The sequence below is a fragment of the Zymoseptoria tritici genome, chromosome 2 (assembly GCF_000219625.1).
Source record: "Zymoseptoria tritici IPO323 chromosome 2, whole genome shotgun sequence".
In the NCBI taxonomy this organism is placed as follows: Eukaryota; Fungi; Ascomycota; class Dothideomycetes; order Mycosphaerellales; family Mycosphaerellaceae; genus Zymoseptoria; species Zymoseptoria tritici.
In genome coordinates, this window is record NC_018217.1 from 1,322,919 (window position 1) to 1,350,005 (window position 27,087).

The following is a 27,087-nucleotide window of genomic DNA, read 5'->3' on the forward strand; positions in this document are numbered from 1 at the left end:
GACCAGCCACAGTGATGTACACGATTCCAGGTTTCCGATGTCGCCGCGACAACGACATCCCAAGGTATTGCGTCGAGCCCCTCCTCCACGGCGGGGTTCTTCACGCATTGCGTCGAGACGAGTAGAAAGAGATGCCCCAGTGATGAGTTTCAGGATCGAGCGGTTTCCATCCCATCGTCGAAAAGAGACAGACTGAGCGGTTCATGCATGTTTACTAGACCGTCCGGATCTTCAGGAACTCAAAGGTACTGTAAGGAGCAGCGTTCACCAAAGTTTCCATTCTTGGGATATGACGACGATTCGAAGGGACTCGGCCGTGAAAGGCCTCCGCTCAGCCTCACACCTCGCTCTGTTGCTCTGCTGATCAGGTCATTCGCTCCACCAAGACGGCACCTTCGCCTCAACGTGCCGAGGAGGGGTTACGCACTCTTCACTGTACTGTCAGCAGCGAAGGACCTATATCTTTGCCTTTCGCCATCCTGCACTCCTTCCTTCACTTTCCACTGACTTACCACAAAACCCTTCAAACTCTACGTGCAACCACCACACAGCAGAATGTCTGGACCATACGACCAAGGCTACGGCCAGCAAAATTACAACAATCAGTCCTATGGTTACGACACGAACTACCCACCGCAGGGCCAGGGCTACCAGCAAGGCTATCAGCAGCAAGGCAGCTACCCACAACAGCAGCCACAATATGGACAGGCACAATACGGACAACCTCAATATTCTCAACCCCAGGGCTACGGCGCACCACCAGCACCCGACTACACAGGAGGCCAGAGCGGAGGCTACAATCCAGGCGCACCGCCTCAGCACGGCGGCTTTCAACACAACCAGCAGCAGCAAGGCTACGGAGGAGTGTCTCAATATGGTGCGCAACAGCACGACCCTTACGCACAGCAACAACAGAACACCTATGGCGCCCCACCGGCTGGCAGCGACCCGAACAACCCCTATGGATACCAGAAAGATCCGGCTGATCCCAACCACCCACAAGAAGGCGAGAGGGGTTTCATGGGTGCGGTAGCGGGTGGTATCGGTGGACATCTCTTGGGCAAGCAGGCAGGACACGGCATTCTAGGGTAAGCATAAAGTCCTCCTTCACATCTGACGTAGAACGTACACTGACTGTCCGAACAGAACACTGGCCGGCGCATTCCTTGGATCGAAAGGCGAGGACAAGTTCAAGCAGAGCCACCACAACAAGCACAGCAATCAGCGCTGGTAGAAGGTGAACGAGCCAGAGCAGCAGAGCATGACAGTACCATGACTTGGGATGATACCTTTTGATCTGCATTTGTGTCTCGGGGTGTCGAGGATTCATTGACAGAGGTTCGGCGTTTTGTTAGTCCATGCTTTTGTAACCTGACTCCTGATGAATGAATGACTTGCATTTGACACACCGATCTGCTGCCATGTTGTCATCTCGCTATCTCCTGACATGTCTGGAATGCCTGTAATATGCAACATACGAGGAGCAATTGTATGTCCATCCTACTGTGCCTGCCAGCTCAAGATATCCTACTATGTTCCGATCGTTCGCCGATTGATTCCATTCGCGGCAGCCTACGGACTGTCCCCTCCATACCGCCCCATCTTCGCCGACCGCGCCACCTCCATCGCACTCTTGTACTCCTGCCACAACTCCTTCACTCGCCCGTCCCTCTCCATGCGATCCACAATGCGGTTCGCCTCCTTGCCTCTCTTCTTCGTTTTCAGTCCATCCCTCCGCACAATCTCCTCCGGCGTGAGATAGTTCTCCCGCGCGAGGAAGTTCTCCACCCATTCGTTCAGGTGGTACCGCCAGTGGTTGAGTTTGTGCGCGGTCTCAGCGTTGGACATGCAGAATTTGCCGAGGTAGAAGATGTGTGAGGTAGGCACGACGCTCTGACCGTTTTGGTTGATGGTCTCTTGAGAGGACGAGTTGGTGCTGCCTTCGTCGTCGGAGTCGTCAGAGTCTTCTTCGTCGTCGTCGTCATCATCGGCGTCGACGTCCTCGAGGGTATGGCGGTTGTACGGTTTGCCATGGAACTGGACTTCGTACTTGCATGGGTGGTTGGTGCGGCCGCAGGCATCGCATTTGTCGCGCAACCAGTTGTCGCCGGACTGATCGAGGCGGTTAAACAAGATCTCCGGCCGAGACTCCAGCGCAATGGTAAACTCCTTTCTCCATACAGACGACTTGAACTTGGAGCTCGCTAGACCGGTGACTTCATCGTCGAGCTTCTTGAAGGTGAGGTTGTAGATCGGGTCGTTCATCTTGAAGCCCGGATTGATCTTTCTTTGGACCATCCATTCCACGGCGTACTTGAACAGCTCTTTCGTCTTCATGGAGGCGTATCGGGTGAATTCGAGGGGAATGCCGGCCGGCACGCCGAGCGTCTCCTCTTCATCAGCTTCTTCAACGAAGTCGGCGTCTTCTTCATTTTCTTGGAAAAACGCTCGGCTGCTTGTGTACGCCGGAGCTTCGTCTTCGTCGAGGAGACCATCATCTTCATCGGAGTTGAACTTCTCACTGTCGCTGAGCAGATCCACGATGTTGTCCTGTTTGTCCGCCACCTCCTGACCAGCTCGTTTGCGCTTCAGCTTCTCCAGTGCATCCATTCTGGCATTCTTCTTCGTCGACTGCGTGTTTCTGGGTGTTCGTTCTGCTGCATCCTCCTCGTCGTCGCTTGGCTTTAAGAAGTCCAGGTCATCTGCGAGATCTTCTTGCTCTTCCTTAGTCATGTTTCGAGGTCGCTTCAATTTCCGTGTAGCTGGAGTGTCTGGCTGCTCTTGCTCCTCCTCGTCGTCCTCGCTGTCCTCCTTCCCACGCTTCGCCCGCTTTCTCTTCTTTGTAGACATTATGACCACATCGTCGCTGTCGCTTATCGGCGGCGGCGAGACACTCACAAAGCTATTCCGGCGCGCGGCTCTTTTCCTTCGTCGCTGTGTTCCCTGAGTCGTTGGCATATCGTCGTCCTCGTCAGAGCTTCCCTCCTGTACCTGCACCTGCGAGCGATCATTCTCGACTACGATCTCCTCACTCTCGGGCCCTGCTTGCTCTTGCTCCTGCGCTTTTCGCCGACTCCTCCACGACTGTGACATAGTCGCCCGTGGTGTTGGAAGGATGTCGCTTTCAGAACCGGAGCCATCACTAGCTTGCGTACCGGCCTTGCGCCGGGCTTGTGAACTGAACATGCCTGCTTTCGTAGATGCTCGTGTCGATGCAGAGGATGAGAGGCGGATAGGAGAGTCGAAGGATGATGGATCACGAGCATTGTCGAAGTTTAGTCGCTTCTGCTTGGGTCGAGTGAATGGCGCATTGTCACGTCGGCGTTGTGTTGAGCGCACAGGCTCGCTGTCACTGCCGCTGTCTTTTGCATGTGAATCGTCTGGCACAAGCTCGAGTGAAGCAGATGGATCTGCTGCATCATGTCTGACATCCTCGTCTCCGCCAAGCTTGCGTCGCTTTGCAGGGCTCGGCGAGCCTGCAAGTACCACCGCAGCCGCTCTGTCTTGTATCTGCTTGTTGAGACCTTTGGCGGCGGGGGATGAGGAGGGTAAAGGTGTGAACGCCAGGCGCTGCTGTCGTTTGCGCGATGATCGAGGAGGAGGCATGTCGAATGCGAACTGAAGATTGCGAGATTGCACTATCAAGTGTTCTGCCACATTCGAGCTCTCTGGGTGAGATGGCGACATGGACAGTCTGCATTTGCGGCCGTTAGCTCAGTGAAGATGAAGTTTGTAGAGCCCTGAGCGCGCCTTCCAATTCTCGGGAGACGCGCCGCGACGCCGATTAATATGACGGCGACTGACTCGATCTTCTAACACGTCTGCCCTCATCATCCTCGGCAGCCCTCCTGATCCTGGTCTTGTTGTATACATCCCACTTTCTCTGTGAGAACCTCTCGTCCTGCATAGAAGCTGAGAAGCTGGCTACGATTCTGCCATCCGTCAACGCGCCGCAATGTCGCCAAATCTGGCGTCTGCGGACGACTTCGAGGACGGCTCGAGCACAGCTATGCCTGTCAACAATAGTTCGCTCTCGAAAGATTCACAGTCCGGAGGAGTTGAGAAGCCCAATGCGTGTACGGAATGCCTCTCGAACACGGACGGCCAAGCCTGACAACGATAGGAAAGTCACAGAACTCATGTCCCGAAAGAAGGTGACATCGCCCGTCAGAAATGCGGACCGACCTACTCAGCGTACGACCAATTTCGGGCGAGATGGACTCGGTGCCTACACAGCCGACCCACAATCCTTTCCACCAAGCCGTGTCGTATACCACAATGAGAAGTTCGTGGTCATCAACGACCTCTACCCGAAAGCTACCGTGCATCTCCTCATACTGCCACGCGATCCAAAGCGGAATTACCTTAGGCCGCAAGAGGCGTTCGACGATGCGGAGTTCCTCGAAGACTGCCGCAAAGAGGAGGTCAAGGTGCGACAAATCGTTGCCGAGGAGTTGAGAAGGAAGTTTGGACACTATTCGCAACAGGATAAGGCGAGGATAACAGCTATGGAATCTGAGGATCCTCCTGAGAAACTGCCCTCCGGCCGAGACTGGTCGAAGGATGTCATCTCTGGGATCCACGCGAACCCGAGCATGAACCACCTTCATATTCATGTTCTTAGCAAAGACATGGTCAGCGAGCCTATGAAGAAGCGGAACCACTACCTCTCCTTCACCACCGACTTCTTCGTTGGACTCGAGCACTTTCCGCTTTCGGCTGAGGACCATAAACGGCATTACAGGCACTTTCCAGAGGATATGCGCTGCTGGAGATGCGACAGAACGGTGCAGGACATGCCCAAGCTGAAGGAGCACTTGGCGAAAGAGCTTGAGCAATGGAAAACTGAGTGATTGCAGCCAGATCTAGGCGTTTTGCAATTCCAGTCAACATCGACATTGTGAAAATGATTGGCGTGCCAGCACCCGAGCACACGGAGCTGTCCGAAACTGTTTCAGACGATTGTTGGGGCAGTAAAAGTGAGCAAAGTCCAATTACTCCGCTTTCATATTCATTCGCTGATACACGACGTGCGGTAGGCAAAGATGGCCCGATGCTGCGTTTGGACGGCTAGGTGCATTCCAGGGGAGGCGGTCTGATAGACTGGCTAGAAGTATTCGGCTTCATATTGGACGCAATTTCGATTGCTGCTGTGCGACTCATAGCATTTCTCATGGTGAGTGAACCGTCTTCATGCCCCGGTCTTACCTATCGTGTAATTACGACGACCTTCATCATCGTCTACCAGAGCGCGACATGATTAGGAGCGTATGGCGCATCGGCCATTTGCATTGTCCTGTCGCTGAGTGGCTGGGAAGCCAGACGATCGAGAATTGGTAGATCTCACAGACCGACCCTTGACCGGACCATGAAAGCTGAGTATTCTGGCCCTGGTAAGCGGAAGAGGGAAGAGAAAGAACCCAGTAAATTACTCCTTTCCTGCGCGCAAATCGACGACTGCCCGACCATCTGCGCACTGACGGCTCCTAGCCTCCTCTTCGTCGCACAGCCCGTCGGATTGTGACTTGTCGTTTTTCTTCGAGCAGCATCGCGTCGACTGCAATTACCCGTCGCACCAAGTTGCCGCCTGCTACGCGACCCCACATTGCATGGACGAGAGATCGTCTCATTACCACCAACGATTGCGTCGTTTGTCGGGCACACTGCCGTCGTCAGCAATTTGCTGTGCTCCCGCCGGAAGAGGTTCGGCAACAGGTAAGATCCATGCACTGATCAATCGGACAGGACTTGGCATCGATCCCCGGCACCCGCATGAGGGTCGCGACAAACGGCGAGAGAAGAGAGACACGACAATACGAATGATCACCTCACTTGCCAATTCACCTGCCAGTCTGCCACAAGACCGCTGAATCACTGCCTAATCGGTTGACTCAGAAGGCGCGGCCACTAATTTTCACCTTCTCTCACAGACGTTGCGCCGCGATTTTCAACACCTTTCATAAACTTCATCATCAACTTCGATATGACACCTTCCGACTTCAATCCGCCTCGATCCATGAACACTCCCATACGATCAACTGTCCGCTGCGACAGCAATTACAGCATGACTCCATCCGCACTGGCACCCTCGTTGCCAGACATCGATTCACCGCTGAGAACGTCACTCGATCCAGTCGGCACTCCACGTCGTAGCGGCTCAAGCTCGAGCTGTGCCAACCCATGGAATACCGACTCGCGCGCCGGCAGTGTTCGTACCTTTAGCGGCTCTAGGATTGTCACCGACAGTGATCTGCACGTTGCCAGCCTCTGGGCACGTTATGCGCAAATACAGGCGACTGAAGGCACGAAGAATGAGCTTCTCGAGGTGGGTAGACTAGCTGCTACGCTATCACAACACCAACTGACAAGCTTTCCGACAGGAGGTGCTCACTCGCTACACCTACCTTCAACAGACGCATAATGAACTTTTGGCCACCACCGAGCAGGAACTCATCTCCAAAGTCGCCTCCGTCGAGCTCGAGAATTCAAAGGCCGACGTCGCTCGTCTCGTCGACATGCTGGTAAGTGCAGTCGCCCACACAAGGTCATCCAGGCAGTACTCTAATCATGCTTTAGCAAGTCGATCCCTTCGCTCTTGTTCTCATCGACGGCGATGGCATGTACTTTGATGACCACCTTGTTCGCCACGGCGAGGAAGGCGGCAGACAGGCAGCCGCCCAACTCAACAAAGCAGTCACTGACTGGATGCGCGGCAATCTCGACTCCTACTCCTCCGACTGCCAGATTGTTACCCGCGTGTACGCCAATGTCAAAGACATGGCCGATAACTGCTTTCTCGCTGGTGTTGTGTCGTCACCCGACGTGGTGGAGGAATTTGTGCGCGGTTTCATGCGTAGTGGAGACCTCTTTGACTTCATCGATGTCAGCTTTGGCAATGACAGCCCAATGACCAAAATCAATGGTAAGTCATGCCATAGTTCTCCGTCCGCCCGCCGCAACAATCACTGACTTCACTGCTTAGCGATGCTCAAACTGCATATCCGTGGCTACCAGTGCCGTCATATCTTGATCGGCTGCGCCGAGACCGAAGGCTATGCTCATATGCTAGATCGCTACTCATCCGATCGTGCCGCATTGCAGGACATGACACTTCTGGGAGCCAAAGCATTCGAACACAAACTCGCGCATTTGCCAATGAGAAAGATCACGCTGCCACCTTTGTTCCGAAAATCCCACACTGGCTCCGAAGCCAAAGGCGATCCTACCCGCGAGCGCCACGACTCAAAGACCAATTTCAACCCGACCAGTGGTGTCTTCACACCGTCCTCGCGAACACCAGTGCCAGTTGTTCTACTTCCCGACGGACGCAAGGTCGGTGGTCGGGCCGTCAGCCCTGCTGTCTCGTCCGCGCGTGGCAACATCCGCAGCAGCTCGAGTGCATCGTCTTCTGCGATTTCCGACGCTGCACCACGCTCGTCGACTGTCAAAAAGGCCGTGCCTGTTGCCCCCAACGCATGGTCGAGTATAGCCCAACGCTCTGCTCATCTGCCATTCAAAGATCTCACTCGGCCCGCACCAGGGCCAAAATTGAGTGGTCCTCTCATTCGCCAGAACAAGTACGAACAGCGTCTTGATCAGCATATGGACTACGATCACGATCGCGTCTACGAGGTCAGTTTTCGTGATAGGCTGGTAAAAGCGATGATGCTAACAATTGCCGCAGCTCAAGAAGCTCAAGCTGTGCAACCAGCATTATATTGGCCGCGGCTGCTGCCATTGGGAAGCCGGGAATGGCGCATGCCCGCACAAGCACGACTACCCGCTGAGCGCCAAGGACAAGAACTGGCTTCGCGTGGTCGCCCGCGAGACGGTCTGCAAGAAAGGAACATACTGCTTGGACTTTGAGTGCATCTACGGACATCACTGCCCTTACCCGAAAGCCAATGAGGGTTCCATGCGCGGAATCGGCTGCATTAACGGAGATGCCTGCCGCTTTGGCCGCGAGATGCATGGCATGGACATGACTGTTGCAAATGTCCTTCAACCGAAAGACCTGGAGTACGACTGATGTCGAGTGGAAGTCGCCTGTTCTCGCCATTCTCCACTTGTTACAATACCGGAGCGCTAAAGTATGCTGCTGTGTGATGTAATGGATTCGGTGCTGGCGAGCGGAGCTGCAGTCGTGTAGCTCTTTAATCCAGAAGTCAGAAAGTCCGTTCTCCTGAGGTATGTGCTCTTTCAAGTCTTGTCATCGTTTCGTTGTAATAGCATCCGTACGCAACGCAACGTCAACGCTGAGGTGATGAAGTGGGTAAAGTGAGTAGAACCAGGAATATCTGGTGAAAGCGCACAAGCACTTCAAGGGCGACAGCAATGTTATCACAAGTACCATTGTGAGCACGTGGAATGTGCATGGACCATCAGTTTCCCATACTGTCGGATTCCAGTGTTCCACTGGCACCATCGCTCCTGCCTTCCGGTATTCTGGATGTCCAAGCTCAACTTCGACCTCACTTCAACGCACTTCACTTCATCTCTTGACTTCTCATCTTTCAGCACAGCATCTCGAAGACATGCTCGACCCGCCACAATACAGCCTTGTCAATCACGAAGATGCCACCCACGATAACGACAGCACCGAGCAGAGAAGTCATCGCTCTCGCCAATGCAGTGGTCCATTCAAAGCCCCCCGAAATAATCATTGGCGGTACGTCACCGGGCATCACCCAATGCATCTGCCTACTCACAAACCTCAGAATACATCCGTCTTTTGAGACTTCACATCGCCAAGGGCAAGCGACAGGATGCCCTTAGCTCGATACACCATCACCTGGACCGGACTTCCTACTGGCGGGCTGAATGTGAGCGATTGAAGGCAGTTGCAAAACAGACAGAAACGGAGACCATCACCCTTCGTCTCGAGATCGACGCGCTCAATGCGAAGTTGGAAGCAGCGAAACCCGCAGCACCGAGCAAGAAGCGAAAGAAGCAAGATGCCGATGTCATCCCATACCCGCGATCACCGAAGAGAGTGAAGCATGATACCTCGTCTGGCTTGTCATCAACGCTGGCATTTGATGAAACGACGGAAGCGGCTCTCAGCGAAGGCGGAGATGTCGGTAAGTGGGCTCTCAGTAAGGGAAGTCTTCGGACCACTGTTAACGCAAACAGGAATCACTCTTCTGCGAACGTTGTATCACCTTCACACGACACTCAAGCAAAAAGGGGATGCCGACGTCTCGACATTGTCGTATCACATCATTGAGGCAACGTCCAACCTGACAGAAATCGTCTTGCAAGAGGCTCGCCAATTTGCCGCTAAAGCCTGTCAATACGTCGATGAACTAAAGACTGCTCTGACCTTGTGCAGGCGCGCAACGGCGTCCATCCTGGTTGCCTTCAACCGACTTGAGAAGCCTGAACAGGACAACGGTGCTCACGGGCAAGCAGCATACGCTATCATTCACATGTTTCGAGAGTTCCTCGGCATGTTCGCTATACTGTCCGACGCAGAGGCATTGAAAGCCATTGCAGCTGATTCATCAGTCTCGACCTCTTCAGCAAAACCAAAGCCCAGACCTCCGCGAGTGATCAACATCAAAGATCTTCCGTCCATGAGCCTCTTTACCAACTTCCTCGAAGGCATCGTAAACACGCTGGACCCCAATATTCATTCTCACAAATCCTTATTCGAAGGGTTCGCGTTTTCCGTGCTGACGACCTTGGGCGGGCGATTACATCAGACGGTCTTCGGCCATGTCCGAGCTCAAACAATGGAGGAAGAGATCATGATGAGCAATGCTGTCGATGAAATCGAAGACGATGGCCCTTTGACATCCCTCCCACCGCAGGATCGAGAACAGAAGCAGATCAGGCTCGAAGGACCATATCTCATCCATCTACTCAACCACATCATGAAAGCCGCGCCATCATATCTCGGTCTGATCCCACCCACGAATGGCAGGGCAAATGTACCCACCGCCAGTGGCTTGAAGAGAGGGACACTCGCGGTCGAAGCGAAGACTTGCTTGCAGAGGACGCTGGTCAATTGCATCTTCGGGACGGAAGGCGTGGACGAGAGTGATCCCCTGGCTCATTGTCTCAAGATGCCGGTGAAGCCTGCGCCGTCGATCACGATGCCGAAGATCAAGGAGATCGAAGTACAGGATTGGTTCAAGGGCGAGATGTGGAGGTTGTTGGCGTGGGATATCCTGTCAAAGGAGGGCGAGTGGTGAGGTGGGATGACTGATGAATTGCGAGATATGGGTATGATTTTCGATCATGGTAGCATTTACAACATGGAGGGGACGAAGGACGTGGTCTCTTGAAGTATTATCATGTCCAGGACGAGGCAAAATCGATGCAGATGTAGACGTCCGGACAATATCTTAGAAGACATTGACGTAGAAAAAAAGCAGTACCTTATCCACAAGAGGAACCAATCACCATAATCTCCAATGTTGCGTCATATTGTTCCATCTTGAAGGTTGTGATTCCGAACAAGCCAGCGCCGTCGCTTTCATCGCGTACTTACTCACTGGTCAAAGATTAGCGTGAATGAAATCTTGGCATATCGTGGGTAGCTTAAAGTCAATATTCGAAGTCGCCTTGCAATTTTGCAAAATGTTGTTTGTGACCAACCATTGTCGACAACAGTTGCCGATTAGATGCTGTCACAAGTTCGTGACCACTCCCACTGTCGTCAGCTAGATGCTGCCACAAGTTCGTGACCACTCCCACTGTCGTCAGCTGATAGCGTGATTCACCACCCTTGAAGAACAACAAATCTAAGATCGACCACTGTATGCTCAATGTTGGTCCAAAAAGGACACCGAGTAGCTCGGAAGAAGCGTCAAAACATGAGGTCGACCCCGGAATCGAACCGGGATTCCCAGAATCAGAATCTGATGTGATGACTGTTGTAACGTTAGACATTGGATTCGAATGGTAGCCACTCAGCCAATGGAGGCATTGTTGTAGCAGGAGGACGCTAACTAACCCATTACACTAGTCAACCGGCTGTTGTGATGTACGGGGAGCTTGCTGGCTTAATATATACCTCACAGCTTGTATATTGGCTGAGTTATGGTCGATTTAGTAAAATTTTGGAAAGACGTCTACTATTGTCAAAATAATGGCTGACGACAGCAGCTCAGCTAGAGGAGGGTGCTATAGGAGCACTAACTCTTCCCTGAAATCGTCATGGAAGCAGCGAGACAGGCTCATGAGTATCAGCTTCTGAGAGCAAGCAAATTTCTTCCAACTCGCTATTGTCCCTCCAACCCTGCACATTCTACACTGGCATCATGCTGCAGCTTATCCATTGCTCTTGATGAATCGAGCCCATTCCGCACTTCAGCTGGAACGACCTTGACACGGCGTGCAGGACGAATAGGAGGCACTTCCATTGACAATGTGAAGCTCTTCCGATCTTGCCTAAGGTATCCCACAAGGACTTGGTCGAAGCCGGATTTCTGCTCATGTAGATTTGAGAGCAGGGAGGGTCCTTCTACCAGATTTATACGCCGCGAGGCCAATAGAGGAATGAATGTCGTGGTTCGATTATGTTCTGGGCGAGGTTGCCAGACTCATAGTCGATTCCTTTTGCCCATGTGTCAAGCAGTCACTGGGCGCCCAGCATTACATCATTCTCAGCTGCATCGACCTTCGCTGTTTCTGCCTTCTCTCCTGGCGAAAATAAATCAACAATATTACAGCAACCATGAGAACCCCATCAGGCTTCCTCGGTGGACTGCTAATCATCGGCACTCTAGCAGCTCCATCTCAGCCTCAAGAACAAGCAGTTCTGCAACCCTCCAAGATTGCACCCGCGAATGCCATCGAAACAGGAGTAGGTCACTTCAGCGAGTGGAGTCGAGAGACCAAGAAGAATTTTCTCATCGATTGGCAAGAAGGGCGATCATCGCAATGGATCATTGTGCAAGGGAACGAGGGCGGTGATCTCGACAGCATGACCGCCGCCATGACTTGGGCCTACCATTTGGAGCACTCGACTGCCAACACATCGCACCCCATCAAAGCTATCGCACTGCTGCAGACTCCCTCCGACGCTCTGGATTTACGACCCGAAAACAAGCTTGCTCTGGACAATTCTCAGATGAGCACTGGCCACTCCGACTTGCTCACAACCGATGAACTTCCAGAGGATCCGGAGAGCCTTGCGTTGGACATCAAGGGCATCGTCATCGTCGATCACGCGGTTCCCCTTCGAAAGTGGGAGAAGGCGACGATTTTGAGCATTTTCGATCACCACGTCGACTCTGGTGCCGGGATGGGCGCCAAACCACGAATCTTCGAGAAAGTCGCCAGCTGCACGACTCTCGTGGCACGCCAAATGCTTGATGAGCTGGAGGATCTGCCTTCAGAGTATCACTTGCCACATGAGCTCCTTGAGTTGATTTTGAGTGCTATTGCAATCGACTCGGATGGCCTCGAAGACGCAACGGAGGAGGACCGTAAGATCTCGGCGCGAGTCCTCAAGCGCAGCAACTGGCACAAGAAGGATCTCGATGAGAAAATGCAGGATCTCGGTAAGGAGTTGAAGGACGCGAAGAAAGATATCGGCCACCTCAATCTTCGTGACTTGCTTCGCCGCGACTGGAAGGGCGATCTGGTCGACACGCCATCGCCACGAACGCCGACTGTCAACCTGGGCTTCTCTTCCATCCCTTACTCCATGGACGAGCAGATCGAGAAGACGGAATTCCACGCTCTCTTCGACTGGTTCGCCGTTGAAGCCGCCTGGACAGCTCAAGTGGGCACAGATATCAGCGTAGCCCTCAATAAGTACAAGATCCACGACAAGGACGGCAACAAGCAGAAGATCCGCGAAATCGTGCTCGTTGTGCGAAGTGATGTCAGAATCACTGAAGAGCAGGCCGACGACCTCTTCCGGACCGTGTCCAAGGCTATCGAGGACGAGCCCACGCTCAAGGCGAAGAAGTGGCACCGTGCGAATGAGCTTGGAAAGCGACAGATGGTCTGGACCCACGAGAGGGAGGACGCAGGCCGGAAGGTCATTCGTCCTATCATTGAGAAGGCGGTCAAGAATTGGGATTAGGTACAGCGATCTGCTTACGCTTATGCACAGAATGGCGTTGTTAGAAGTGTCATCTAGATCAGAGCAATGGAGGTGTTAATCATCCTCCTGAGTGTTATCGATGTACCTGAAGCCAAGCACTCCATCCCTTGCCTCCACCTGTAAGCTCTTCCGAGAAAGGAGGAATGTCTGTACCAGGCGGACTCGTCATGCACATCTCCAAATATCTTGCATAATTGCCATCTCCTATACTTCCTTGCACCACTGCCTTGCCCACACCTCTTACGTCTTCGAACATCTTCAGCGTGGTGAAGTCACAACTACCGTACATCGCTTGAAACACCTCTATCTCCAACGCATCAACACCCGTAAAGCTCTCCGTAACCTGATTCTTCGAGAACCTCGGATCCACGTCCAGCCTCACATGGATGTAATACTTCCGTATCAACGACGCAACTCTTGACTTGACCACAGGCGGTAGCGTTACGCGATCCCGCGGCGTGAGTAGGAAAGCAGGTAGCGCCGCCAAGAGGCTCGGATGCGCCATGAAGGTGTTCTCGGCGTAGAGGATCGGTGTGGCTTCGTGGTTGATCTGCTTGCACGTTTGCAGGATGTTGGCACAGAAGGATCGGTTGTGCTGTCGTTGAGGTGGGAAGGGGATCGTGTGGACGAGTAAAAGCTCCCATATAGCATTTCGAAGCTCTGCCGGGAGGAGGAGGAGACGCGATGCGGTTTGGTCTGCCATTGAGGAGAGTTCGAGAGGTGGCTGTTCTTTGCGGAGGAGAAGGATCATGGCGTGACCCAGTGTCGAAACAACGTGCTGTGAGTATGAGAGAATGGAAGACCTACGGTGGAACAAGGAGGATATGGCGCCGGCGACGTCTACCCGCTATCATGCTGTCGCGTGATAAGGTTCGAGCAATAGGAAGCGATGGTGTGTTGAAGGCCGAAGAGGTACATCTCGAGCTGTGTCTCGGGCACGATCGGCGTATGTCTGGTCCCATCGACCATTTTGACGATTTGACCTCACCTTGGAATGATCCGTTGTTCTTTGGCAGCATCTATGTCACGAGCAGCAGTGGAAGGTCGATGAAAGCGCTCGCTAGACGAGATCAATACGATTGAATTGGACTGCGTGTCGTCGGCGTGACGAGGGATGCCGTCCGTGACTGAAGAGCCATTGCGACGTTGGCCAAGTCGGCCGCTGTCCTCAAAAGGTATCGGGCACAGGTAATGGAATGCACAGCTCATATGGAGAGATCAAGAACACCTCTTTTTGATACAGGAAACCAGCTATGCAATGGGCGAAGGAGAGCTCTCTTGATTCTGGAGATGATGTTCCTAGACCGCGATGGTGACAGGTATGGCTGGCGCAAGATCAGCAAGTGGATCATGACTCATGGTGGAACTGCAAAGATCGAGACCCTCGATCCTGTGCCATTGCACTTGCTCCCCAATTCCAAGGGCACAGTAGATGAATTGACCCACCGCGGATCACTTTTGACGGATTGCTGGTACATCCACCGATGTACAAGTCGTACGAAGGGTCGATACGTTTACATCGGCTTTTTGACATCGAAGGAATACAGCTCTTCATCGAGAGAAGAATCATGATCGATCCCGAAGGCCACTCGCAGCAAGACGCTCGCTATTGCTCATCCGTCTCCACAATACCGTACAGACTCGAATATCTGCTAAAGAGAGACGCGGACACAAAGCAGGCAACGCCGAACGAGCCCGACGATCCGCTCTCGTCATGGACGAACTCAATCAACATCCCGTTCTGAGCAGGGGTTCCTTCAAACTATGTCCCTTCAAACTATCACCCATCGACCTAACATGTAGCCTTGACACGACTCATCTCCGATGCTACCGCTGGACTGAATGTCTCTTCGGCCCCCGGCCTGATTCTGCCTCTCAGTGGTGCGCGGGTACTGCTTGACTTCCAAATCCTGGGCGGAGTTCGAGAGCGACGAGATCGTAGAGATACAATGGAACAAGCAAGGCTTTGACGCTTTGGTCATGCCTCCACCTCGGACACGACTCCTTGAAGCTCTAGTCAAGCAGGAGGAGGCGCACAAGACAAATGCTGACTTGGACGACGTTGTCAAGGGTAAAGGCCAAGGTCTGATAATGTTGCTTACAGGTCCGCCGAGCGTGGGTAAGACGTTGACGGCGGAATCAATTGCGGATGGGTTGCAGCTACCGCTTTGTGCGGCAGTGCGAGCGAGCTGGGAGACAGTGCAAAAGCAATCGAAGAGAGGTTCGGAGAAATATTGAGGCTTGCTGCGGCTTGAAATGCTGTGCTCTTGCTGAACGAGGCGGATGCTTTCCTGGATCGTAGGGTCGACTGACCTGAAGCGAGAGATCGGAACGAACTTGTTGCTGGTACAGTCGTCTCCCCTATCCAGGAAGACAAGGCAACTGACGTCGATGACAACAATCCTTCGCATTTTCGAGTACTGAAAAGGCATTCTCATTCTCACCACAAACCGAACCGTGACTCCCGACGACGCACTCTACTCCCGCATCCACTTGACCCTCAACTTCAAAGCACTCGACCGAGTTTCCCGGAAGTGCATCCGGAACAACATCCTGCGAGGAGCCGAGATCAGCGCCAAAGTTTTGGCGACGTTTGCGGAAGAGAAGCTCGACGGACGGCAAATCAAGAACATCATGAAGATGGCAAAATTGTTAGCCAAGGACCTTGAAGAGCCACTGAGCGCAGAGCATATTGACTATGTGCCAGCGGTGGTAGGAGACGACATTGGACCCGTGGCTTAGGGTTAGGGTTGGACCGTCTTGGAGTCTTGGCCGCATAACACGCTGCACTGCCATCCGACGCAATAGGGCAGCCAATGAATATAGCTTTCATTCGTTGAGGTCGTGGAAGCAGACGGGCCTGCGAGCATGAATCTTCGCGGCCAAGTGTGTGCGATGCATTGCTGACCTCCCGCTGCGCTTCGGAATTGACAAAGTGGTTAAATACATCCCGGAGACCAGTGCCAATAATCCGAATTACAATACAATTGATTGGTGGTGCGTCTCTTGTGTGCGTCTCATCGACCCTCATCACCAAATCCGTTCAAAATCTGCGCACCATTCTCTTGCGTATAGTCAAATGGCCAAGGCCACCCTCCCGTGAGACTTCCTGGCAATTGAAACTCGTCCATAGGAGTGTGCATACCCAGGTTGTTCATCGGGAGCGGAAGATTACCGTTCTGAGCTTCAGCGACTGCTCCATTCGGAAGGCTCAGGTCAGGCAAACTTCCAAGAGGCGTTGATGTCTGAGGGAAGGATGACAGCATCTGCCGCTGAGCGTTCATGAACTGATCAATCTTCTCGATCTGTGCGCGGACACCTTTGCTTGCGCCGGTCGCTGGCTGGAGGCCGGACTCGAGACCTTCGAGTAGATCCGCCATGGAGCCTAGCAGGCTTACGACCCGCTGGTATTTGTCTTCCGTGAGGATGCCCTGCATGACTCCCGCGAGGATCTGCCCAATGCCGCCGAGGTGGTATACCAGTGGTGTCGATATTGCTCGGAGGTAGTGTGGCGAGATGTTGTGGAAGGAGGACAGAACGGACTCTGCGACCTCGCACTTTTGGTCGACATCGTGCCAATTGCTAGATTCGAACAAAGTGATCCGGACTAGTTGCAGTGTAGCTTGGATATTGGCCGCTTGAAATCCGAACACGTCTTGACTTTTGTCTCCAGTGACCGCGACCTGGTACTCTTTAAAACGCGGAGGTAGCTGGTAGTAGAGATTGAGAATGTTCTCCATGACCTGAACATCCGGAATGCTGTCGGCAATGAGAAGCCGGACAACGGACGTACGATCGTCCCTTTGCTGCTTGTTGCGTCGCAACCTCTTGAGCGTGTGCTCCAGCACGCGGTACAGATCTGTCGTGAAATTCCAGCCTCTCAGCCAGTGCAGCTCCTCTGACGGGGATGCACTCCCAGCAGAGATCTGCTCATCGCTGATCTCGCTCGGGTAGCGGACGTTGGAGTGAGTTTCTTGCGATTTTAGTATCGTGCCGAACACGGCGCCCGTGTAAATGTCCATCGTATACATGGACCAGAAGAGACGCCGGCGTTCCTCTTTCTCGACCAGAGACAGATTTTGCGGCCATTTCTCCTCGTCGTGGAATTGTTGGATCGTGCTCAGGGTCTGAAAATGCCCCATGTATTGGTGCATCGTCTGCAATTGACCATATTGAATGCTGGTCACAGCCAACAGCGCGCATGCACGAAGATATCCGAGTCCAATGGCTTTGCTCAAATCCTTATAGATGGCGTCCTGCGCCGCGGAGAAAAACATTTCAGAAGACTTTGCTGCACTCTCGTCGAATTGGTACTTGTCACCGGTAGCGCCATCTCGACCTCTCGCAGCTGTAAGGGCACAAGCCGCCATGACCGAGGCGAAGAAACCCCTATCGGTAAGATGGTGTCGCCGACGGATACGTTCCCACAATGTCGGACCGTGAAATAATGGGAATAGCGGGTAGATGAACTCCATGTAGACCTCCAGGTACCGCTCAATCGTCGGTCCGCTGGCTGCAGCGAAGGACCGCCATGCCACACCCAGTTGATCCTCCGGACGTCCTTCCCGTACAGCCTCGAAAGCTCCTGTGAAGTCTGCAGAATGGCCAGTCAAGACGCTACCGCTGAGTGACGCATTGCGGCCTTCGGTTTTCGGGCCAGGTGAGCTCGGCTACAGAACTTGTCAGCCTTGGTCGTCAAAAAGGATAGCGTTCGGCAATTTCAGTATTACCTGTTGCTGCGATGGCAGTAGATTCGGAGGTGATATCTGTGGCAACGACTGATTCCGTCGCCGCCGCGATGGCCGCTTGTATGTGCAATCGACGGCGAAGTCATAGCAGTTCTGGCATTGTTGCTGAGGATTTTCGGTACTCGGCCGACAGCGAATGCTCCTGCGGTGGCACAAATCGCAGGCTTGTGATATCCGCTGTAGCTTCTTCGGCCTCTCGCTGCTGGCCATGGGATGACCGTGGTGACAGGGAAAGGACCTGACTCCGTGAAGAAGCCGCCTAACAGCTTAGGATCGTACGCTGGAAACAGCTTTGCCAAAGCTGAAGAGCAGACCTGAAGGTAGTTAAAAGCAGAGCCGCGTAGCACTGTAGCACTTTTGCAGTTGCAGATGGAACAATGTGGATGAAGGTTGATTGGAGCCTTCCGCGAGTGATAGCCGTCCTCGGCTCGGAGTAGGGAGGGGCAGATCTGAGGTTTGGATAGACCCCAGATTCCACCAAGTAGGCTTCAGTGGAGAGGGAAATAATTTGCAGAGGCTAATTGGCTGGTCGAGAGAGATTCCAAATAGGTAGCGTTGCATTGCCGAGACTATGGCAGGTATGGCTGCTCCCGCGCATGGGGCAAAAGCTTAGTGACAGCTAGCTTGATACCACCATTCATTGAAGATCTATGTTCTTGCGCTGCAGTCGACGGAAGATCTCCAATAGTTCAATCCGTATCTGGCATATGCTGCACCGGCGAGAGCGGTCCGCGCGATACGCAATAGCCGCACTATTCCGAGGGCCGGCTAGGCTTCCAACGACACTCGTGTGTTGCTTATTAGAACGTGCCACTGCTGGTACCTCGTAGAAAGACCACCCCGCGGGAAGATGCAAATGTCGACCTCCGCACGGGATAGCTGTGGCGATATGGCCCTGGCCGGCCTTCATTGTCGCATACTCGCAGTCAGGGAAACCTGGTCATAGACATGATTTAGGAGAGATTGCGAGGCATTTGCCACAAGCCCTACTCGGGTTGTCGACTGTGGCCATGCATCATGCCTCATGTCACCTCAACGTTATAGATTCGCACCGAGAAGTCATCGCTCGCCGAGGCCAGATGACAAATTGTTCTTGCAGTGCTTTCAGCTCTCGAAGGTCGTGGTCGCCATCGAAGAGTATTGATCGTTCCGCTCGGCGATATGCTTCGATCCAGTCGCTCTGTTGACAGCACTTCGTACGACCGACAGTCGAGTGATACTAGCGAGATGACTCCTTCTTCGTTGCCGTATGCAAGAAGCAGCGCACCACTTGGGGTTGGCTCAGCCTCGAAGGCTACAGCAGTGACAGAGGCACCAGCAGCAAGCGTGGCTTTGCACTCAGCATTGCCGTCGTCAAGACGCCAGATCTTGACGGTCTTGTCGCGCCCAGCTGTTGCGAAGACATGACCCGCTCTGAGAGGCGCCCAGCAACAATCCAAGATCATGCGACTGTGACCCTTCGGATTTGCTGCGAGCGGAAGGTACGTCTTGAAGTCGTCTTTGGACCTCTCAAAAATGGCCCATTGTCTGTCCCGACCGACACTCAGCAGGAATCGATCGTCGCGCGAGAATGACAGACTTGTGACAGTTAGGCTGTGGGCTGTAAGAGCCGGCTTCACTTCTCGCCATTCCTGCGTATCGTACAGTCGAATGACGGCGTGATCGATGGAGCTGGCTTTGCACGCGGTGGCCACTATTTTCCCATCGCTGCTCGTAGTAACAGCCGAGATTTCGTACCCATGACCATACAGCTTCTCGTGCTCAGGCCAGAGGGTATATCGAGCGAGATGGTCCTCCAAGGGGGGATGAGCGAGGTCCAGCGTGGTTTTACGAACACCTGATGTTGAGTCAACGTTGTCATCATCCTCAGCGTCGCCATTATCCACGCCGTTGATTGTTTCACCTGCTCCAGTGGCAGCAACTGCTTTATTCGAAAGTCCAAGGACAGGAATGTTGGCGGCGTCAGGCAGATCGTCGATGACCGAAGCAGCGATGCTACCAAGTTCAGCGATCAACGCATCGACAGCCTTGGGCTTGTTGAAAACTCGCAGCAGCTTCTCGTCAGCACCAGAAATGAAGCGATTCTCTGAAATCGCATCAACGCAATTCAGATCATAGCCATGGATCTGCGGCCTGGAGAACTCATGCCACGACGATCTCGCTTCTCTCCTCCATTCCGCGATGAGTCTCGTCGTCTGATCGGAGCTTGTAGAGAGTAGCCAGTTCCCAGCTGTTGACCAAGCTATGCCTTGGACCTCCAGAACGTGACCGCTGATACCAGTCTTTTGAACCCACATGTCGTTAATGGGATCGAAAGTCCAGCAACGCCAACTTCCAGTACGTCCCAGACTGACGACCGATTGCCCTTCCGACTGCCACAGGCCTGTCCAGAATCCACCAGTACTTCCTGTAGCTGACGTGGAGCCTTTCAGCGAGCTGATTTCGCCCAGCCTACTAGTACACACCCAAAGGCCAGTGGCTGAATCGGCACTCCAAATTGCAAGAGAGTTGTCCGCCGAGGCTGAAAGCAATACGGGCGCACTCGTACGAGAACCACGTGGACCCCATCGAGCTGTGTATACCCAATCTTCGTGTCCAATCAGAAGAGCTTCGAAAGTCACCGAATATTTCGAGTCTGGCCTTCCCACTTGGTGCGCCTTGTTCGACAGACTTTTGGCGTCGGTCTGAACTGACAGTCCACTGGCAATGTCGTTGCCCGCTTGCATGACGTTTTGACCTTGTCGGAATCGCCATAGACGAATGTATCTATCCTGGCTGGCTGAAGCGAGCAGGACGTCACTGTGTGGCGCATTGCATTCGTGCGTGAAGTCTAGTGATCGTATCCAGCTCTCGTGTCCGCTAAGTGTAGCCTGGAACTCAAACCCCTCAGCATCCTTGGATTTCACAAACAGTTGAATGACAGTAGATGTCCCAGCGACAGCAAGTAGGAGATCCTCATTAGGTAACGATGTCACTGCCAGAGCCAAAGGCAGATATCTCGGCTTCAAGGCAATGGACTGGACAAGTGAGGCTGCGCCATCCTTGAAACTCCAGACATTGACCGTCCCGTCCGCAGCCCCGGAAACGAAGATATGGCGTTGCTGCAAAATGGCCAATGTGTTGATCGAACCGGCATGCTCGGACAAGCATTGAGTCTCACGGAATCCGGAAACTGTGCTCGAAGTATCTGACCAAACGCGGATCGTCTTGTCGGCACTACCACTGAGTATGTACCGGTCTGAACCGTTTTCGTAGATCTTGACTGCATTGACAGTATCCGAGTGGCCGGCCAAAAGTGAGCTTACGCCAGCTTGCCGTTCATCTTCAGGATTCCATAATGCTATGTTGTTGCCCGCTCCGAAAGCCAGAAGTCCAGTCGCCCAGTCGGCTGCTGATGAGTGCCTGTTGCCACCGGCAGCAATATATTCGGTCGTCGTCCGCGTCATCGCAGTAGCGTCATGGTTGTTTATGAGTTTCAATTCAAAAGTTCCATCGAAATCTCGCAGTCTCGAAAAATCTCGATCTAACTGCCTCGGGTTAGAACTAGCCTCTCGGTCATCAGAAGACATCGCCCTTTCCAACGACCGAGCATCACGAACATATGTAACATGCATCGAGCTTCGAACGCGTGCAGATTGTGATCATGGCGGAGAATATCAACATCGTGGTCGAGTTCACGTAGGTGAGGCCTCAATACCGCGCCTGCAACGAATTTGTACTAAAATCAGTTCTAGCGGCGGCCTCGAACTTCTATTTTCCGATCAACGGCAACACAAAATCTCGTTACCAGCAAAAGACCCGAAAGGCGAAGCTACGAGTGTAGCGTATCTGATCAAATGGCTATGCGACAATCTCATGAAAGACCCGAGGAAAGACATGTTCGTACTTGATGATACAGTGTACGTTACCTCAAGATCATTCCGTGAGGCCCATGCTTACGTGGTGGCAGACGACCTGGCATTCTTGTCTTGATCAACGATGCGGATTGGGAATTGGAGGGCGAGGACAAGTACGAGCTTCAGAATGGCGACAACATTATATTCGTCTCGACTTTGCACGGCGGATAAAGATGGAATCTCGCAACGCGGGATGGCGAACCAAACAGACCACTCGGCGTTTGGACTTTTGGTCGTTCTGGAGCGGCGAAAGCCCAGCCCAGCGGAAAAGGGGCAGGGCTCTGTCGGGAAACCGTCCGAGAAGTCGCCCGATTCTTCCGAGTGCAGTCTCATGTCGAGCTGCATCCCCCACTCTGTCCCTGGACGTATATCCACAAACCAGAGCCATGTCTGAGGGTGCGCTGGAGGAAGGAGCCGGCGGGCGAGCTGAATGAAATCCATGAGGAGGGGCTGCCCAGCGCGTCGTAGCATTGGGATCATCACGTTTCTTGTTCCTCCGGCTGTCAATTCGTGCAGGAATAGACTTCGATCGTCCCTCACAGAGGAGGATGTTACAACAGTCTTGCACTATCTGATAAGACGTAGCTCGAGCAAGCGACATGGTCCCTCGCCCTTAAGGTCAATCGAGGAACAGTCACCTAGATGGCGACAGTTTCATTTAGTGCTCGCCTTCTCCACACGGCTCATCAGTCATCGTACCTTGGCCGGGCATGCTTCAATCGAGGATGGCTACGCTGCCGAGACAGCGGTATCAATACCGTTGGAGAAGTTGGCATGTCGGCTTCGACGGCTATTCAAGTGAGTCAGTGGAAGTCGTCCATGGACGTTCACATGTCGCCCAACGGAGCTGGTCAGGTAAGTTGATGAGATAGAAGAGACTCCGTGCATGTACGCTGGCACGCCGACGCACCCAAAGAGTACTGTAGTACGTACCGGTAAGGCAGTCGACCACCTACTGTGTCATGCCCTTCACCAGCAAGCACTGAACCAAGTGCACGAGTAACGTCGGCGGTAGGGGCGTCGACAGGTATGTCATCGACCTATCGATCACATGCGGCCCCGATGCATGTCATCGGACGTCCACACACAAAAGGCAAAGTCGCAACGTCCGGAAGCATCGCATATAAATCACCACTCCACCATACCAGCCCTTGTGCAGAACGTCCGATCTCCGGCCGGACTCGCTCGCTATTTTTCCGGTCCGAAAGCAAGTGGGAATCTGAACCAAGAGTCTCGAACCATCGTGTGGCTTGTGGGTCGCGGGTGCGCTACGCATGCAGGAGGTTGACGATGATGTATGGTGAATCTGGGACAGACGCGTGAACGCGTGAACCGCATTTGGAAAAAGAGGCGTTGTTTCGCAAAGATGGCGGCTGATGCAGTGTGCTGTCAATCGTGGTCAGTAGACTTGACTTGTCGCTCAAGGAAGGCACTGTAAGAACTCTTCTTACAAGGACAACGTACGGAAGAGAAAGATCATCGCTGTTCAGTCTTTCATACAGTAGCCACAACAGCCGTACTATATAGTCCTTCGCCTCAACTCTTGACGTTCCTCGCTGCCAGAACGAGAATTCAACAGTCAAGGCTTCCACCTAGCTCGAAGACATTATCATAAGGTATCCTCCATTGGCACCAAAGCTTTCAAGAACGCGGGAAAATGATGACAAGTAGAAACATGAAACGTAGCAACCATAAGAAAACTCCATTGTTTTTGAACGTTTCCCTTGCTCCTCTGCGATTCTCCTCGCTTTCACATAGCATCCTCATTCTTCCCAGTAGGCTCCACTCCGCTCAGTTGGGTATCCATCCGTTCCGTCCATTCGTGCAGTCCTTTCCAGAGCAGACTCCATTCCCTCACAAGGACGTTGATGGGAGGGGTCTTCCTATGTCTCTCCTTTTTCAGCCCCACGTCCAGCGGAAAGGGCAAAGGACGTTTCCCATTGAATTACGTCCTGGCCCTGCCTTCCATATCCCCGTCGCCAAAGTATCACAACGCCGACCCAAAGCAGATGTCGCTCGCGCAGAAAATCAAAAATGAAAAAGAGAATGGTTTGTCGTGAAAGACATGTGCACGCGCAAAGAGGCGAGCACTTCGATCCAGGAAGTCTCAAGAGACGATTATCCTTTCACGGGCAACTCAAATCACTGTCTTCTCTCCTCACGCATCACCATGCTGCTGTCCCACAGGAACAAGCATCAGCCGAGAAAGGCAGCGAAGCAGCATCCGTCGAGAGTCAACCCGAATTGTGGGTCTGTTATGAGTTGTAAGAGGAGCCAATGGGCATGGCGGCGCTGGTCTGTAGCAGCGTTCATTTCAAGGCGCCAGTATCGTTCGTCGTTGATTCTTCAGAGCGTTGTCGACACTGAGTTAAAGGTATGTCTCGTGCTTGTTCGTTATTGCTGTTGTTGCTGTCCAAGGGAGTGCGGATCCACGTATAACATCTGCTGCGTGTTCATGTCCATGCCATGACCCGGACTGGTGAACATCTGCTGATCATCGGCGAGTTGTTGCATGTGCCCAGGACTCGAATAGGCTTTCGAGTCCTGGTACAGCATTCCGTTGTCCTGAGGGCTATTGAACATGGATGACTGGTCGTGAGAAATGTGCGATGGAGTGGAAAAGGAGACGCCGCTGTCCTGGTGCATTGAGCTTTGGTGCTGGGATGGCGACTGATAGTTGCTGCTGTCTGCGTTGTGTTGAGGACTTGATTGGAAGTGCATTTGCTGCTGGCCGGACATGTTCATGTTGTTCTGAGAGTCTTGGCCGCTGTTGGATGGCGATTGAAAATTGAACATGCCATCGTGCATGGGCGATTGAAAGTCCTCCTGCAGACCCGGGCTTCGGAACGGCAGCGCCATCTGCTTGTTGAAGGTCTCCGAGAGGTAAAGACCTTCATCGCCAAGTTGAGACCCTTCACCGTGGTTGCCAAAGATATCGGCGCTTTGACTACGGCCAACTCCGTTGAGAGGAGGCGAGTGATCCGCGATGACAGGATCACCATGGCTCGACATTGAAAGCGGAGTGTTGCTAGTGCCGATCATAGCGCCAGCATCAACAGACAAGAAGCCATTGTTGAACGATGAGTTGAATTGTGCAGCGTGCATGCCCTCCGCAGAAGGGGCAGCGCTGAAGAACCCTGGAGTGCCGAATTCACTTGGCGAGTTGGCAGTGGTTGCTGAGAGAGCGCCACTGTACGGGAGGCCCATGTAGCCAGCCGAGGTATCGATGCTGAGATGTGAGCCAGGAGGCCCGTTGGCAAAAGCATGTTGATGTTGTGGAATCGGCGCAAAGATGTTTGGATCTTGCATGGGCTGCGGTGCAGACTGACCTTCGTGCTGGATGAGGAATGAAGGCATGGGTCCATTCCGCAGCATGTTGAAATCAACAGCGACTGGCACGGACCGACTTCGCTGGCGTTTGTGACCACGCGGACCAGGAGGTCCCATTAGTCCAGCATTGGGCTCTGGCGGAGCTTGAAGAAACATGCCACTGTGAGGATGCATCAAGTGGTTCGGTTGACTCGCAGGACGGTGGCCAACGGGCGAGACGGGAGCAGAGACAGCAAATACACTTGGATCAAACATGTTGTGAGCATGTCGATTCTGGTATGACTCGAGAGACACCAGCTTGGCGAGTTGCCCGCTGAGGACTTTCGACGGGCCGCCGAGCTGGTGCACCATGACCTGACTCGCTTGCTGGTCCTCGGTGAAATCACCACACTCGTAGAAGCCGCCGCTGCCGGAGCTGTCCATGTAGAACTTTGGCGGCCTAGTCAATTCGATGATCAGACCGCCCGAGCGTTGCGATGCACCCTCAGCAGCAGCCAGAACATCTCCCTGCTCCAGTGTGATGTTCTTGATCCAAGCGAAGGGGTATTCGATCTTATATCCTGCAGAGTCGTTGTTGATGTAATAAGTGATGCACGCCTTGTCTGGCGAGTAGAACACGACCAAGTCCATGGTGCTCTGACCTACTCGACGCCAAGTACCAATGGAGAGTGACCGGCAGTGGAAATGCTGAATCACGACCTTGCCAGAGGACGAGTCGGTGTTGAGTGAAAAATTGCCGCCACCATAAGGAGCAAAGCCAGGTCGCCCGCCCATCATCCCAGCTGGAAGGCCTTTTCCTGGACCGTATGCCTGCATTGCCAGATACTGCCGCATCGATTCCGGGATACTATCGCAGTCCTCGCCGCTTTCGATACTTCGCTTGGCAATGTTCTTGATTTTTGCACGCCTGTAGATATGTTAGTAGTTGTCCCAGTCGATCATCCACCAAAAACCCACCTGTTTTGGAACCAAATCTGCACCGAACGCTCGGTCATGTTGATATCTGATGCAATCCGCTCTCGAACTAATGCCGTAGGTGTGGGATTCTTGTTGAACTCAACCTCGAGGGTCATGAGCTGATCTTGCGTAGCTCGCTGGCGTTTCTGGTTCTTTTGTTGCTGGGTGAGGGTGCTCTTTCGGGGAGGTCGGCGGGCGGCATTGTTCGCGCTAGAATTCGAGTTCGTGGGCGTGGTCGAGCCATCCTGCGAGAGGGATGACGAAGACTGTGAGAGTTGTGGTTGCATGACTTCGGCCATGTTGTAGCCTTGCAGTCCGTGGACTACAAGACGTTGATTGTGGTATCGGGTTGTCCTAGAACAAAGAGATGTCGGTCGTCGGTTGCGGCGCAGGCGCTGCGGAACTGAACGTTTGACGGCCGGCGGACAATTGAGTGTGAAGCGGACGAAGTGAAGTCGAGTCGATGGTCCAGCAATGGGGTGGTGGTGCGTGGCAGCCAGCTGTCGCCGTGAGATTCGAGCCGTGGTCGTAAAAGGTATGTACCAACGACCAGGCGCGGAGAATGTAGTCGGAACTCTGCGCTTCTGCTTGGTCCGATGATTAGGCGCTGCGATGCAGTGATGCGGTGCAGTGCAATGCTCGGCTGTAGGCGAGCAGATCGATGAATGGAATGCTGGAATAGAGGCTGATTCGTAAGAGAATGGACGATTCGACGTAGCCGATCAATGAATGAATGAATGGATTAGGGACGCGGTGCCGGAAAGAGTGACGGCGGGCCAGGCGTGCTCCTTGTTCAAACCAGGTCAGAAAGGGAGTTGAAAGGAAAGACAAGTCGAATACGCAACGTCGTGAAAGAGTGATTGACGCTGGTATCGATAAGAAGACGACGACGACGACGGCGGAGATGAGGAAGAGGGTGTGATAGTATGAGGTGGATTAGGTAGAGGGCAGGTCGAAGTAATCTCCTGAGAGGAGGACGGGCGGCTTGGTAGTGGGCGAGGGGAAAGCGAGTGGAAAGAATCGCGCTCTCGCTCGGCAGCTCTCGCTCACGAGTCGATACCCCTTTGACGGATGCTCCCGTCTCACGCTAAAA

At 53.3% G+C, this 27,087-nt stretch overlaps 11 protein-coding genes across 11 annotated transcripts; 6 read left to right on the forward strand and 5 right to left on the reverse strand.

Moving 5' to 3' along the window:
• Positions 1–385: 385 nt before the first annotated feature.
• On the forward strand, positions 386–1,234 carry MYCGRDRAFT_107982 (uncharacterized protein; the record flags this gene model as incomplete). Its single annotated transcript, XM_003854830.1, has 2 exons — positions 386–1,088; positions 1,147–1,234. The coding sequence occupies 2 exons, from the start codon at positions 556–558 to the stop codon at positions 1,232–1,234; spliced, it is 621 nt and encodes a 206-aa protein (XP_003854878.1).
• Positions 1,235–1,572: 338 nt separating this feature from the next.
• MYCGRDRAFT_90631 (uncharacterized protein) lies at positions 1,573–3,093 on the reverse strand (the record flags this gene model as incomplete). The annotated part of the gene is made up of 1 exon (XM_003855584.1): positions 1,573–3,093. The coding sequence occupies one exon, from the start codon at positions 3,091–3,093 to the stop codon at positions 1,573–1,575; it is 1,521 nt and encodes a 506-aa protein (XP_003855632.1).
• Positions 3,094–3,829: 736 nt separating this feature from the next.
• Positions 3,830–5,147, forward strand: MYCGRDRAFT_55061 (uncharacterized protein; the record flags this gene model as incomplete). Its single annotated transcript, XM_003854831.1, has 2 exons — positions 3,830–4,979; positions 5,040–5,147. One exon carries the CDS (start codon positions 4,071–4,073, stop codon positions 4,851–4,853), a length of 783 nt encoding a protein of 260 aa, XP_003854879.1.
• An 836-nt stretch (positions 5,148–5,983) lies between these two features.
• On the forward strand, positions 5,984–10,196 carry MYCGRDRAFT_90633 (uncharacterized protein; the record flags this gene model as incomplete). Its single annotated transcript, XM_003854832.1, has 9 exons — positions 5,984–6,325; positions 6,414–6,521; positions 6,577–6,922; positions 6,983–7,632; positions 7,685–8,019; positions 8,163–8,187; positions 8,518–8,668; positions 8,718–9,080; positions 9,133–10,196. 9 exons carry the CDS (start codon positions 5,984–5,986, stop codon positions 10,194–10,196), a joined length of 3,384 nt encoding a protein of 1,127 aa, XP_003854880.1.
• Positions 10,197–11,683: 1,487 nt separating this feature from the next.
• On the forward strand, positions 11,684–13,042 carry MYCGRDRAFT_68144 (uncharacterized protein; the record flags this gene model as incomplete). Its single annotated transcript, XM_003854833.1, has 2 exons — positions 11,684–12,712; positions 12,776–13,042. The coding sequence occupies 2 exons, from the start codon at positions 11,684–11,686 to the stop codon at positions 13,040–13,042; spliced, it is 1,296 nt and encodes a 431-aa protein (XP_003854881.1).
• Positions 13,043–13,136: 94 nt separating this feature from the next.
• On the reverse strand, positions 13,137–13,766 carry MYCGRDRAFT_35653 (uncharacterized protein; the record flags this gene model as incomplete). Its single annotated transcript, XM_003855583.1, has 1 exon — positions 13,137–13,766. One exon carries the CDS (start codon positions 13,764–13,766, stop codon positions 13,137–13,139), a length of 630 nt encoding a protein of 209 aa, XP_003855631.1.
• Positions 13,767–14,558: 792 nt separating this feature from the next.
• On the forward strand, positions 14,559–15,177 carry MYCGRDRAFT_103183 (uncharacterized protein; the record flags this gene model as incomplete). The annotated part of the gene is made up of 1 exon (XM_003854834.1): positions 14,559–15,177. The coding sequence occupies one exon, from the start codon at positions 14,778–14,780 to the stop codon at positions 14,961–14,963; it is 186 nt and encodes a 61-aa protein (XP_003854882.1).
• Positions 15,178–16,080: 903 nt separating this feature from the next.
• MYCGRDRAFT_37261 (uncharacterized protein) lies at positions 16,081–18,021 on the reverse strand (the record flags this gene model as incomplete). Its single annotated transcript, XM_003855582.1, has 2 exons — positions 16,081–17,728; positions 17,843–18,021. The coding sequence occupies 2 exons, from the start codon at positions 18,019–18,021 to the stop codon at positions 16,081–16,083; spliced, it is 1,827 nt and encodes a 608-aa protein (XP_003855630.1).
• A 745-nt stretch (positions 18,022–18,766) lies between these two features.
• MYCGRDRAFT_55066 (uncharacterized protein) lies at positions 18,767–21,257 on the reverse strand (the record flags this gene model as incomplete). The annotated part of the gene is made up of 1 exon (XM_003855581.1): positions 18,767–21,257. The coding sequence occupies one exon, from the start codon at positions 21,255–21,257 to the stop codon at positions 18,834–18,836; it is 2,424 nt and encodes an 807-aa protein (XP_003855629.1).
• A 175-nt stretch (positions 21,258–21,432) lies between these two features.
• Positions 21,433–22,262, forward strand: MYCGRDRAFT_103184 (uncharacterized protein; the record flags this gene model as incomplete). Its single annotated transcript, XM_003854835.1, has 3 exons — positions 21,433–21,489; positions 21,546–21,710; positions 21,761–22,262. The coding sequence occupies 3 exons, from the start codon at positions 21,455–21,457 to the stop codon at positions 21,876–21,878; spliced, it is 318 nt and encodes a 105-aa protein (XP_003854883.1).
• A 1,839-nt stretch (positions 22,263–24,101) lies between these two features.
• Positions 24,102–26,281, reverse strand: MYCGRDRAFT_68153 (uncharacterized protein; the record flags this gene model as incomplete). Its single annotated transcript, XM_003855580.1, has 2 exons — positions 24,102–25,944; positions 25,995–26,281. The coding sequence occupies 2 exons, from the start codon at positions 26,279–26,281 to the stop codon at positions 24,102–24,104; spliced, it is 2,130 nt and encodes a 709-aa protein (XP_003855628.1).
• Positions 26,282–27,087: the final 806 nt, after the last annotated feature.